The sequence below is a fragment of the Anoplolepis gracilipes genome, chromosome 17, assembly GCF_047496725.1.
Source record: "Anoplolepis gracilipes chromosome 17, ASM4749672v1, whole genome shotgun sequence".
NCBI classification, from domain to species: Eukaryota; Metazoa; Arthropoda; class Insecta; order Hymenoptera; family Formicidae; genus Anoplolepis; species Anoplolepis gracilipes.
Genome location: NC_132986.1, coordinates 6,300,198 through 6,315,612, shown reverse-complemented (window position 1 = coordinate 6,315,612; position 15,415 = coordinate 6,300,198). Strand labels below are relative to the sequence as shown.

The following is a 15,415-nucleotide window of genomic DNA, read 5'->3' as shown; positions in this document are numbered from 1 at the left end:
TTTTTAATAAAAACAAAATTATTTCGACAAGTTGTCAGTGAAATTACAGCGACATTGCAGCTCGTTTGAACATAATTATATTGTTTGTTTAAGAAGAACAAAATCTACGACGAGATTATTTAATTTTGAAAATTCTGAAAAATACGATAATGACAGATCAAATTTTGTCACCGACTATCATCGTGATCGACACTAAACCACGTAATCGTACGCGCGCGATTCTTCCATCCAGTATCACATATCGTTAATCTTTTTCGTTCTCCGATTGCATGTCGTCAACGAATAATCTTATCTATCGTTCGCGCGTTGGCCGAGACGAGCGGATATAGCGCATGAACGCTTCGAGACACGCGTTGGACGGAAAAAAGCGAAACGGATATACTATATACATTACACACGGCTATCAAAGCATGAAAACTATCGAGAACAAGGTAATTTCGGAAAGTCTCACGTTCCTTGCGAAAGTTACGGAAAGATCGTCTGTAATAATAAACTTGAAATAACCTTCGCGAAAATCGCGAGTTTGCGATCTACGATCGACGTGATGGTGACGTTAAATCCGCGACGTCTACGCGTCGCAATACTTTTCACCGTAACTATTTTCGCGCGCCTTTCTCGCGGAGCGCCGATTATATCAAATATATTGCACACGCATTCCCCGCGTACAACGCATGCATCAAAGCGCTCGTTTGTGCCATTCACTCGGCAATATACTTCATATACTTTAGCTTCAGCGCGCCGCCACACGTGACATATATATACTATGTATAATATATATATTGCATATACTTATATATAATACCCTTTATACGCATGGGCCAACGTTACGATCTATCAGATCCTCGGTAGTTTAACTCGCGAAAGATTCGAGATAATATTGAATGATAAATATCAGCGAATCGAGAATCTGAGAATAAATTCTTATCGCTGCGATTCAGATCGTATCAATAATTATTAGCCCCGCTACCTCGGAGAAACTGATCGATCTGACCTACTGAAAGGGACGCGGTGCTGGCGGAGGCCTTCAAAGGCGCCACGTAATAGAATGCCTGGGGTTCCCTCTGCGATTCCAATAATTGCAGTCTATGTGGGTGTTGCTGCTGCTGCTGCTGCTGCTGTTGCTGCTGGCGGCGTTGTTGCTGCGCGTAGAGCTGCTGGGACTGCTGCAACAGCTGCGCCTGCTGCTTCCTGTAGAGCACTTCCTGGGGCTGCGCCACCGCAGGACTTGGCGCCGACTGGGCCTGCTTGTAGGCCGGGCTCTGCCGCTGAGGCTGCTGATACTGTGGCAGTTGCTGCAGACCGACTAGGGACTGGGACGGATGGGCTACGAACGGTTGGAGTTTGTGACTGAGGCTAAAGTCACCTACAGTTTGAGGCAGTGTCTGATAAAGCTGGGTATTGTACTGACCGGTCGAGGGATCGTACACGAGTTCCGACTGGTAGATGGGCTCGGCGGCGGTTGCAGTTGCAGCGGTGACCGTTGTCTGACCGGTCAACTTAACTCTCGAGGAGGTTTGAGGCGAGGCTTGAGGGACAGCCTGAGGCCTCGCGGTAGGGGTGGCGGAAACATGCGAGCCGATCGTGTTTACATAACGCTCGAGTTCGGCAGCAAAGTCAAGTTGGGGCGTGCTAGCGGTCGTGGTGCGCAGAGGCGATACCGTCGGGTGAGTGTAGAGCAGACTGCTGGGGCGCTCGGTGCTGCTAGGGGAGACGTATTGCGCGGCCACTTGGGCAACGTGGGGTCGCGGGGTTATCGCGACCGACTGGGGCCTCGAGCGGGTCACCGGTCGGCGAGTAGTTGATTCGAGTGACTGATAGACAGTCGATGCGACCGTGGACTGACCGCGGAGAATGGGTGACGGTGTGGTCTGATACTGCGCCGCTGGGGTGGAAGCTAGTCTATAGAGAGACGGGTTGGGCGACGGCGAAGACTCGTAAATAGCGGTGGAAGGTGTAATTTGCACCAGAGTAGTTGGTCTCCTGAAGGCCGAGGGTCGTAGTTGCGGCTTTAGATCTTCGTCGGTCAGCTCCTGGCTTGCGTCGTCGTCAAGCTGATATTCCGTCTGGAATATCGTAGTCGGTGCGCGAGTGGTCGCCGGCTGATACGTTGGTCTCACCGGGATGGGTCGTTGTACGGGTCTGACGACGGGATAATTCGCTGGTCCAGAGACTTCTTCCTTCTCCTCCTCTTGCACCTCTTCCTCCTCGTCCTTGGGCGCGTTCGGGTCGCAGGGATTACCCGAAACGTAGCTAAACTCTCTCTTGTTGCCGTCCGGGTCGATGTAGCCGTACTTTCCACGTACAACGCAGTCGACACCGCGAGTCTCCTCCTTGAAGGAACCATCAGCCGCCTCGTAGCCAAAAGTGAAAGACCCGTCATCGTTGACCTTGTTGTAGTTTCTGATGGTCTGCACTGGTGGCGGCTTCGACGCGTGTAACGCATCCTTGGAACGGGGCGAAGGAAGCGCACGGGCACGTGGTTGATAAACCGCTACGCTGTCGTACTCGTCCTCGGCGGCCTGATTATCTTGTTCCTCGAAATATGTTTCAGAATCCGTTCGAGGCCGGATCTGAACTCGCCGCGCTTCCGTTAAGGCGAGTAAACATGCCGGGATTACCTGGTAATTGAAAAGGATTTATTACAGTACAAACAGGTTGAAATTGCGGGGATGTGATCATTAACATGTTGATGTGACGTTACGCGTGTTGCGCACGAAAGAAAGTAGCCGGCGCTCTTGCCGGATCAAAGTTTTTAAAGAAATTTCGCAAAGTGAAAACGGGAAGCGAGATGAACAGTTTCGGTGAAAATGACGATTTATACCTTGTATGTTCTATTAAAAATAGAAAGAATTTTAGATCAAAATATTAAAGTACTGCTTTCCAAAACTTTCCAAACTCCTCTTACATTTTTTTGATATTGCATCCTATTCTCAGTTTTAATTGTTGAAAGAAGATATTTATATTTAAATTCGAATCTTTTTTAATGATACGTAATTAACATAATGCATTTGTATAGATAATGTAATTTTAACAAGAGAAAATAAATTTGCAAAGTGTTGTATTGTGTGAGATAATGAATGAGGAATTGAGAATTCTGACATTTAATATCAGCATTCGTGTGCATCGAGAAACAATGGAATCAACGGCGTTAAGTAGAAATGGACGATACATGTCAGACGCTCGCATACTTTCGCGTGTCGACGTGATTCTTTGCCCGCGGCTAAGGGGGAAGCGGTTTTATCGCGTGACGCGATAGACGTAATCGGAGAATTGCTGGAACCACTAGAGGCGGAATATGGATATGGAGCTGGCTGGCCCCGGTTAGTCTGGTTTCCAGGCACGAAGCCGGATCTGCATCACGGAGATATACGCTTATAGGAAGCGAGAAGATGGAGCGGAGGAGAGAGCGAGTTTCGCGGATCGGTGAACGCTCGTGTACGCGCGGCAAAATGCCTTATCGCTCGCTCGAACGCGACCGAACGCTCGGCTTCACGGCTGTTGAACGCGAGTACGAATGGTTTACGACCGGCGACAAGGTGGAGCACTGCCAGATTACATCTGAATTTCGCGCCGACGCGACGCCATAAATTTGTTGCAAGAAATTTCATCAAGTCTCGCTGTATTTTGTAAACTTGAATAGTTCAGATTCCTTGAATTTAATGGTCAATAAATTTTTCTAGGTCTCGAATCTGTAATTCATATGCAAACATTTTATAAAATGCAAAAAGGGGAAATATAATTTTTATATTTTTCTCAAGAGAGCTAGATGAAAATTGCCTACATATATCGTACTTTTTAAGATATTTTACGTTATGTTTTCTATTATTATAAGTAACAATTGAGACATACAATAATAAATTTTTGCTTTTTTTTATATAAAATTGTCTCTTTTATCGTACCGATACAATTTAAAAAATCGTGTTTTCTAATGATTTGATTTAGAAAATACGATCAGTATTTATAATATCTAGATTTAATCTTTATTATAAATAAATATATATATATATATATATAATGTATACATAAAAATGCAAAATAAAATTGCATTGTTAAATTGTTATGTAAACTAAATTGGTTACATCACTCATATCTGATTTTTTTAATGTTTGTAGCACTCACAAAATAAGATGTAACTAAAAACTTGTTGTTTATATTTCTCATTGGTTATTTATTTTATATTTTTACTATCAAATGTTATTTATATTCATTAATTGAAAAGAAACTAAAATACGATTTAAGATTAATACGAAATAAGCAACTCTCCCTCGTATTACTTGTACACGTACTTCCTTGTATAAGCAAGGATTCTTTTCTTTATCGTTTTATGTACAAACTCGTTATCTAATATCTAGCTGATTAATTATTTAAACAGTCTGTCGACATTTCCTATCTTGGCACTCTTCACTTGTCGCATACGTACGGTCGGAACGCTCACGCGTTTTTTCTCGCGAGGTTGACCGCGCGTCCTTACAGCTGACAAAACGTGGTCTCGACTTCCGGTAAGGCGGCTCTCGGTGGGAACCGCCTTGGCGCATACGTGTTACGTAATTTCTACTTCTCGGCTGACCCGAATACGGGGCGAGGCAGGCAGGCAGGAGGCAGGAGCGCGGCCGGCGTGCCTACCGTGAGAGAGAAAGAGATTCAGATTCAGAGCGTCGTAACTCGGCGCGCATGTCTCGCCATCGTTGTCGGCTTGGCCGCCGTACCAACCGCTTCTGGATCTCCTTGAACCAAGCCGAGAGCAAAACGCGCACAAAAGACAGGCGGTACCACACCTAACGATGACCTACAGGAAACGCCATCTTTCTCAAGTATCAAACGCTCTTCTCCTTGTACATTATAAAAGATATATATATATATATATATATGCGAAAAAAAAATTCTATTATATTCTTTAATACCGTAGATCCTGGATCGATTGAAAGAGCCAGGGACATGAATCTAACACACGTACGCTTTCGTGATGATGCGTGGAAAATTAATGAGCCTCTTAGGTTCTCAGGCATTATAGATTCACTATTTTAATTATCGTTGTTAATAATGCGTATATAATTAATATCTTGCCGTTGAATTTTTATCGTCGTCGTAAATCGATCTCTGCTTTTATTGACAGCCAGATTTTTATGTATAAATCTTAAAACATAAAGAAAAAATAACTTGATATATGTAGATCTTCGGTTTCGATAATATTCTCTCCTCGAAATGATTTTGTGCTGGCACTTAAATACCGATAAGATCAATCCGTTTGATTTTGCGATGACCGGATCGAGAATATTCGACGATCGATTGGCATACGATGGTCCGTCCTTGAGACGGGAAGCCACGTTGTCCTGGGACTTTCGAATGATACGGTATGCTGTTGCATACTCTCTTCGGGCGTGCGCCGATTAATTTCCAGCCGACGCGACCCCGTGATAAAATGCCGACGCCTTTCCTTGCGACGACGCAGCTCGCGGTGCTCGCTGACGAAACACCACCGGACCGAATTCGACGCAAACGTGATAAATGTGCCGACGATGATGTCGCAAGCATCTTCGAGGCATATGCGAAAGTTGTCTCTTATAATAGATTATTCGGCCAGAAACTCGACGCAATCGACGCGAATTTAATCGCGAATATAGGAATTATCGCGAGATGATTAACTATTCAGAGATGCAATTCTATCCGATTTCTCGTCACATTCTCATTTTCGTTACCTTCCAATCGGTGTCGCGAGGGAGAAAACGCGCAAGAATTGATACGTATAATATTTCTACAAGTGTAAAAAACTCGCAACTCGTCATTATGATCGCCGAAGTAAATGTCATCGCCTTCAATTTTTAACTGTTTCTAAAAGTAAAGTTTTTCCATCTGACTTTTTATCCATCATGATTTTTCCCGATTATTAGGATATCGAAACTGCTCCATCGCTTTGTCTAACTAGTGATTAGAATCAAACGAAATCGGTTACGGTTTTCTAAGCGCTCCCTGAAAATTGGAAAGGTCTTCGGTCGGCAGAGTAAGCTGATTCGCGATTATCGAAGCCGGGGCGCACGCAGTCCGGGATCCGACGAAATCGACGAAGAGACGTTGCAACGTCGTCATTATCTACGAAACGCGCGCACAACCGTCCGGACCATTGAAAGACTGTGTACAGGCTAATGACTCTTCTATCTGGTCCGGGTTAGAGGAAAATCGTGACGGCGTGTTAGGGCTCTGTAATCAACGTTGTGGCATGCCAGTCATACACAGTGAGAGGCACAGACACATTCGGTCCGATCCAGTTGGGAGCAATCGACCACGGCGCACCACGCCTTGTCTAAGTGAGCCCCGAAGCCGTCCGGAGAAAGGACGAATCGTTGTGCCGTGCAAGATCCGCGTTTGCCGCTTAATAAACATACATACGTCCTGCTCTTTGCGCGAGTCTCTTATCTCCGATTTCCATCACTTCCGCCATGTTTTTCGCGAAACTTTTTTGTAAGCCCGAACGAAAAGAAACGTAGAAGTTATCAAGTAATACTACTAAAGAAATATTTTTCTCTCTTTCTTACATAGAAATATAAATTATATAAATTAATTAGAGTCAAAATATTTAAAAAGAAATTAATTTTTAATCACGCTACTGTACTTGACAAACCCTCAACGGTGAGAAATGTACTTGACACTAAAGAAAAATAAAATATTTGATATAAAATTTAATTAAGAGAAATAATGTATTACGTCACAGTAAAATAATTATATACTATACAGCTGATATAGAAATCGTTGCAATCAAGACCGGTAATTACTCAATTTTACGCCGAGTACAATTTGATGGCGGGAAACGATTAATAATAAGCTGTGTACCCATTTTACTTGACTAGAATCGTGGGCTTTTGGAGAATAAAAGAACCTCATACCGCGCCGCGCGCGTGGGATCAATCATGCAAGCGGGGAGAGCCAATTACCGATCTATGATTAGCGGCAGTATCGTAATGCGCGCCGATACAGTTTGTGGAAAAAAAAAAAGCGGAGGAAGTCGTTATACACAGGCGAGTTTGCGCGGATAACGGTTATTATTTTATATATTTGCAATAGCGGCTGCGATTAAGCTAATGGCTAAATGCAATAGTGGTAAAAGCACGCGTCAAGGAAGCAAGGATAACAAGTAGCCCTTTCACGGTGAAGGTGACGTTAAGTTTCGAGAGAAAGAAAAAAAAAGCTGAAGCGACGATCGGTCACGTTTTAACAAACGCGTTTTTCATTTTGTGTTACTTTTACACATATGTATATGTTACATATAAATATATATACAATACATCTATCTATACAAAACTCATTGCATACACATCCGCATATGCATAATGTAAACACTGATCCCTGGAGAATGTTTCGCTCGATCATGTATATTTCATACTAGGAAGTAATTAGAGAATAATTTACTTGCAACTTTCCTCGTTTAGATTTCCGGAAGTGGCGGAAGCTACTACCCGATCGTGAATTTATTCCTGATTAACTCCGGTTACGATTAATAATTAACGGACGACTAACGAGAGAATTAGGTCTGTTATAATATAACTCAACGTGATTAATTGCATCGCGTACAACAGGAAGAATGCCTGAGCACGGATATCAGTAGATTCTTTTAACGAATGAAAATAATGCATGATGTAACTGTGAGATGTCATGAACTTTAATGAAATTTATGAGAATGTGTATGAATTTCCTCTATTCTTATTTCTTATATTATTTTTATGTATCCGCGTGGAAAGTAACGGTACTCGGAGTAGGATGCTATTTCCGGCAAGTAGATTATGAAAAATGGAAGTGTAAATGTGGCTGATGTAGGTGCAAGATAATTGAAAGGGAAATGCAATATCCGTGTCGGATCTTCGGGCTGTAATGCGGTGATTAGAGTATATGTCGATGCAATTTCAGTCTAGGATTACTTATAAAATCAAGGTAGAACAGTTATGGAAGAACATGAGAATTTAATCCTATATAATAACTACGAGTGTGAGATGACGTTTGACCTTGCGGATTGAATTTCTTCTCACATATCTAGGAACCATCGAAGCGTTACTAGCCAGATTCATCGTAGTAATACTAGTAGATAAGTATTGTATACGCGTAACAAAGGCAAATCAAATAATCGTGTAAAATCTGTCATGTCACGAGAATTGAACGTTAACGAATAATAATAACGATAAGGATAGACAGATGACGAAATCCAAATAATCCATCGCCTTTATAATTGTATTATGTGACGTAATTCCAATCGACGCAATTCACAATTGACAGATTGCCTCGAAGGAAGAAATGTTCGAGGACTGTATTTCAAGGTCTTACGAGAGGTTTGTTAAAGAATCAGACATATAAAATACAAGAGAGATTGCACGCGTCTATATGAAAAAAAAAAATGCAAAGCAGCAAATATGATAGAAATTTATGAAATTGTTTAGACACATTTGTGCGATTCTACAACAAAGAATAATAAAAGAGATATAATATTGCTATCATTAAAATACTGACATTTAAATAAAACGATATTTTTATCACTTTCAACACTTGTTCGCACATCATCTTCTTTTACGAGCGATAACGGGCGTGTAACAATGAGGTATACAAAATAAAGTACACGTTGTAAAACACATTTATCACGAGCGAAAGTCATATATAAAACATTCTGATTACATCAATGCGACCCCGACGAGGACGTTATAAGGATGTAGATCGCGTCATAAAGAATTAACCTGACTGGTTTCATTATCTAGGCGCCTGTTATTTTTTTTTAACCGGTTTAATTGTAAACCACGATGGGAACGACTTTCTCGAATGAAGAAGGAGGCGAAGACGTCTCGCGCGTGCGATCGACGCGCGAGAGAAGACACCGGACGCCCGTCGCGGGGCGTCCTGTCATCTGGTTACTCGGCGAACGGTATCCGCCGGAAGTGAGAACGAGGTGAGGGAACGTCGCTTCGCGCCTAGGCTATAAACGGTCGGCGCGATTGTTCTCACTTCGCCAGAAACAAACATTTGAAAGTGCACCGCGCGCGCTCTCGGCGTACAACAAACACGGTGGTCTCTAAAAAAATATATATATGTATATATATGTATGTACATGACAGCTGTGGATTTCGCGCCACGTGAGAGCGAACGCGTGACTCATTTCGTATGGGTGTCGGGCGGTACATTGGTATGCCGTTCGATGGTCAGGCGTGCCCTTGTCTTTTGAGAGCGTTAAGCTGACCACCGTTAGATCTAACTTGCGTTCCGCATGGAGTTCTGTTCGCTCTCACTTTCTTCCATCTCGCCAGCGAAACCGCGCCAAGCCGCGATTCGCATTTACGAGACTAATCAGTCTTGTGCGCTCGTATTTTAAACTTTCGTTTTTCTTTATCGTTAGAATGTCATACGGTCAGCATTCGATTTCGTGTATTTCTTTTTAGACTACTACGGGAAAGTCGAAAGTGAATAAATAATTCGGCGGATATCTCAATTTTTTTCATGTATGTATGTTTAATGTACGATTGATTTTTTATTCCTTAACAAAAATGTTGAAGCGAATAGATTATTAATTTGTAGGTAACAGAAAGTTAAAAATCTTTCGCGACTTTTCATATCCATTATATATTTATTTTAATAAGTAGATTAATTTAATCTACAATTATGTAAAATTTCAGCTAAATTTTTATATAAAATCTTGCTCTAAACATTAACGTATATAATATTGAATGAAAGATTATAAATGAAATGTAATATTTATTCAAATTCCCACGTGAAAGATTTACTTCAAATGAATCGAGCAATCTCATAATTGAGCGTTTCATCTTTATCGTTAGACGTAATGTGCAACACAGTCTCCGATATTTCTAAACTACCCCACATAATATTTTGTTGCCTTATGCGGCAAACTTAATGTGTTTACGTGCATCCACAATACCGGGTGTAATTATAATACCAACGGCACCGTGCGCGTTTCGAAAGGAACGACCGCTCGAAAGATCGGTATGCCCTTAATTTATGGATTTACCAGCCTCATGTTGCGATATATTCTCGCTCTCACATTTTCTTTTGAACTGGCTGCTTAATGAGACTACGAGAATACCGTCACGGCCACGCACAAAAACGGGAAAGCCCGCTTTAGAATGCTAATTAGCCGAGTAGTTACGGCAATGTTTCGCGTTGAAACCTCACATCATTTTTCGAAAAAAAAAGCATCCCAATAGTTGTTATCCCGTATCTGCAGCAAAATTAAATTCATCGAAATTGTGTACTTTCTCAATTTCCCAATGGAAAACATGTTTATATCTGTCAATTGACAGAACGGATACTCGATAAGCCGAGATAATTATGAAGTGCGCGACAATCTGACTTTCTATTACATAACAACGGTAAAAAGATGGTCGTAAAGAGACGTACTTTACAACCCGCAATGGCTCGGGTGTTGCCTTTAAAACTCGCGCTAAAGGATTTGCCGCGAATAGGAGAACGACAAAGAGAATCTTCGAGAATCATTTATCGCCGAAAATATAATCGTTGAAAGCTAGTGAGAAATTTGCTCCTATTATATATATTAGCCTCGCTTTCGCAATTTGGCGCTACTAAAGTTTCCCCGTTTGTTGATTCTCGTCGGATTTCTAACGGTGGCGGGAAACCGAGTTTCGTCGAGAACGATTGATAGGTTGTCTTTTTGTCACGAATCGCGTCGCATATCATCACCGTTCGTGCTCGAGCAACTTCGATCGAGCGGGGAAAAAGCGTCACGATCTTCGTACCCATCTCAAAGACGAGCTGCGTCATTGGAAACCATCGACATCTTTATCGCGGTTTCTCGCGATGGCCGGTATCGGAGCAGCTCTTGATTCCTCTCGCGAGAAATACGTATTTTTTTAAACACTTTCTGCTTTCGATATCAACGACTCATCGTCGAGAAGAATTTTGATTGGTCGTATACCGTCGACGACGGGATATATATCGTATGTCATATCGCCGCCCAGAGTTTCGCGAAAACACAGACGTTCCATATTTGTGATCGGTGAAAGTGCCAATAATCGAGTACCAGTCGAGACACTTAGGCCATCGATCGAACGATCGTGCCGACTTTTTGGTTCGATCAACTCAAGGCGTTCCGATGGAATGCGCACGCAATCTTGTTTCCACCACGTCAACGTAAATTTGAAACGCGAGCTCGTTTGCGTTTCCTCTCTCGCGATTAACTCTCGCATCTCTCTGAGAGATCGGCAGGAAACATTGACTGTAGAGAAATAAACGTCACATGGAAAATGCATGTGAATGATTAACAAGTGTTTAATTATCGCATTATACGGAAAGGGAATCGGAGAAATCGTCTTTGATATTCGCGATTATTATGCATTTCTTCGCACGATTTGCAAATTATACCCGCGGTGCACGGGTGAAATCGACGATTATTAAACATTCTCACAACAACTTGACAGACGCCAGGTTGCTTATGGGCGTAAGAACGTGTCTGGTAATTGATAATTATGCGCTTTTGAGTAGATACACGTACATAATCGATAAAATCTAGATTAGTCTCGGAATATTTGATTTACTGGCCGTCATCGCAAAAGTTTTAGCGGCTAAAGAAAGTAATATCGTGTCTGCGAATCGACCCGGGTCGAAAATAGCAAACCTAGCGTGCTTGGTAACAATGCACCGGAATATAATGGGCAGGACTTTCACTCTCAATCAAGAGAATCACGTAATGAGTATAAAACATTCGAGAAAAAAAACATCACCGCGACGGAAATTTGAAAAATCTAACGAGGCTGTAACGATCGAGACAGTATACCTGCGACTTGCAGGGCTTAGGTGTTTCACGAGGCGCGAATCTGTTTCCCATTCAACAAAAGATTACGTCGCTCGCGTTCATTAAAGGTAAGTGACGATGTCAACAACTGCCTGGCGTATACAATTAATTCGCGGGAAAACAGTTGCAATTTCGGAGTCAACACTTTCCTCGCGCGCATTTCGCACGAGTTCACGACAAGAGGGAGTTTCTCGGTGAAAATTCTCGTAGCCATATTTAGAACACCGTGTGGGCGGACACAATTCACTTTCCGTTGTTGTTAATCATGCGCCGTCTATGAATTATAAGTGCCTTCACACGCGCGCACACGAATTGCAACAATGAACCACGTAGATTTTATCGAGGTCCTGACTTTTCTGCGTTAACGACAGTTAATTTCATGTAGGACACAAGATAACGAGAAGCGATTTTGAAAAAAAAAAAAAAAAAAAACGCCGAGTCACAAATCACAATTAACGGTTCAACATAAAAGGTATAGAGATTTTTTATAAATCTGATGCCTTATAATAAAACATAATAAATATATCATAATATATTGTTAATATTGATTTTGATTACTTATTATTAATAATACAAATATTTAGTTAGTTTACATTTAATTTATAACCAGTTTATTAACGTTTATAATATGCAGATATATTAGGTATATATATTAGTTTGAAAAAAAGATTTAATCTGTTATACATATATATCTGAATAATTTTTGTAAATATATTAAAAGAGAGCAAAATATTATACTATATTTAATAATAACATCACAAAATATATTATCATAAATATTAAATTATTGCAAATAAATTAATAAATTAATTATTAATTTAAATTAAATTAATTATTACAAATTAATTTAAGAAATAAATAAACTTAAATAAATTTTTTAGAATTTTTTATCTCATGCACTTTTGGAGACTTTAATATTATATATTGTAATATTCAATACATTATAATCTATACGTTTGAAATATTATAATTTTTACTCGCTGTGAGAATTCTCTGTCACAATCTCTCACGAATTTAATATTTTTGTTACTTGAAATAAATGTGATGGATATTAAAAATGGATGAATAGAAAAAATGAAATACACCCAAAATTATGTGCTAAACTTTCAATATAAAATGTTAAAAATTTCAAACAAGAGAGAGTTATTAAAAAATATAGGATATATCCAATAAGATTCACTTTTCCAACAAAACCGAATAATTAGTACATACCAACAATATAATCCTCATGGTTCACGCGTTGCTGAGACGAGGAGGGGGAGGTATATATTGTATGTATGTATACTACTTGTCAGGGAACGGTTCTCCGTGAGTTTCACTGAGAGAGTGCAGCCGTATAGTACGGTGCTCGGTCCTTTATAACCTATACGAAGGCTTTTGCCTATAGTGGGGGCCTCGTCGTCCCTCGGATATAGCGGCTACGTCCTCTTCGACACCGCGACACTCGCGAATTAGATTCCGGGCACAGGGGGGCCATGGCCAAATCGGCACGCGCCCTCCGTTGCCATTGCCAAATCTCTTTCCGATTGCGCGATACGCATTGACCCACCAACGTGCGTAATGTAAATATATGGGAGAAGTGACATATCGAACACCCGAAAGGGATATGGAGTCAGGATCGAGCGAGGGTCGTGAGAACCCGCTTCTACGCGCCTAGACAACGTTCTGTTGTACCCCGTGTCAAATTAGATTGTCAGCGTATATCGAAGCACGATGTGAAAAGACAGTTGCTAGGAGTAATAGTATCCTCCGGGTGTATTCCACAGAAATATAATCAGCTTGCTAGCTAATATTAATTATTGCTCTAACGCGATCTGATGTTATAACATGTAACAAGTTTCTTCTGTATGATATATTCCATTTTAATCTATCGTAGATCGACATGTTTCGTGATGTATGTATATATAATACACTTAAAATTAGCCGTATGAAATTTATCAAACGATTTATTCAGAACTGCGAGTAATCAACAGTTATATTATTAATCTTATTATTATGTAACAAAGTGGTGTATTTGTTCTTTCCATCCGAGTTTTATTGATAATAATATTCAACATTTTAATATCCATGTAACGACGCAATCATTACCAATTTAAAGCTCGCAATCCTACATTGCCTAATTATAAGTGCGTGCAAATAACACGTATTGTGTGAGTGCGCCCGGCGAATTGGTACGAAAGTTTAGATCGAGCGATACACTAGATCGAGCAGGGTCGTGAGAAAAATTTGTACACGTAAGCGGATATATTCGAGATACATTCGTGACTGATATAGGTTCTATGGAAGCCATTTAATACCTTCTTTTCAGCACTTTGTAACATTAAGCTCGAACAAATATTAAACTATATACATATATCTTAACACTAATCAAGATACATGGTCAATCAATGCTAAAAATCACGATGTAATATATGTGATCTTTTTCAATGAAAATAATTAAAAATGTTGCACAAATATTTTGCGTGTAAAGAACGAGCGTTTTAATAATAATTAACTATAATTAAATAAATAAATAATGTTTGTTACAAAATCTGTTAAGTTATAATAATATGTGTCAAAAAAATTTTATTTCTTATTTTTATTTTTTTATTTAAAAAGCTATCATTAGATAGCTTCATCTTCGTGAGATTGAATGCAGTTCTCTAATAATGATATCGCTGATTTTATAGCACAGCGAATGCTGCCAGTAATGTCAGCAGAAACGGTCTTGTGCTAATCTACTGGATCGTAAATATGATACAACGTGCATACTGGCGAGAAGAAGAAAGTGACGGCGAGACCGTGTGGAGTGGCTAACATTGTGGCTAACGTCTCGAGTACCGCGAGAACGATGTATATTAATTTGGGAGAATCACAAGATAATTGATGTTCCTATTTTCTTATAATAGTTGCGAAGTATTTGCACCGTCTTTAAGTAAAGCGTAGAAGACGGTACATTTTCGCTCCTGTATTATTAAAAAAATATTTAAACGTAAATTGATATAGTTAATTGATTGATTAAAAAAAAATCATTGATTACCCATCAATAAATTTCAGCCAATCTCAAAGTCAACTTGAAATCGAAAAATTTCTGCAAATATAATAATTACAATGCAATACAATAATAATTAAATACACCGGTCTGCAATTTTAATTACATTCTCTTATGTAAATACAGTATAAAATAAGAGATATTTTTATCATGCAAAAATTGGATTTTTATGTTGCAACTGGCACACAACTTTCCAAATTTTTCGAAATTATTATAAAATTTCATAGTAATAAATAGCGATTTGTAGCAATAGAGCCTTATTTCGCCGCGAGATTTATACCAATATCGCGAAGCCGGTTTCTCGGAAGAAATCGCATTCAGTCACTTTCATTAAATCGGAGGCTTATTCGAGTTCGCTCTCGGTATCATCAATGGATGAGTTTGCGGCGCCGCCGGCACGATGTTATTACTTCTCGGGGCATCGATTCATCTCCTCGCAAGGATCGGAGCGCACGAGCAGTGGCACGTGCCTAGGCTCTCGGTTCATTATCAATGCTGCGGTATTTTCTGCCGCTCAGCTGATCGTCTTTAGCTTCGGCTTGACCTATCTGTATGCAATGTTGTGACGGGAATGAAAGTTGCTCAGTAATGAG

The 15,415-nt window shown here is 40.3% G+C and overlaps 1 protein-coding gene across 1 annotated transcript; it reads right to left on the bottom strand.

The window, feature by feature from the left end:
- On the bottom strand, window positions 1-13,112 carry LOC140675215 (uncharacterized). Its single transcript, XM_072909425.1, has 2 exons — window positions 13,004-13,112; window positions 1-2,618 (listed from the first exon to the last, which is right to left on the bottom strand). Exons 1-2 carry the CDS (start codon window positions 13,019-13,021, stop codon window positions 945-947), a joined length of 1,692 nt encoding a protein of 563 aa, XP_072765526.1. The 5' UTR covers window positions 13,022-13,112; the 3' UTR covers window positions 1-944.
- Between the last annotated feature and the right edge of the window lie 2,303 nt (window positions 13,113-15,415).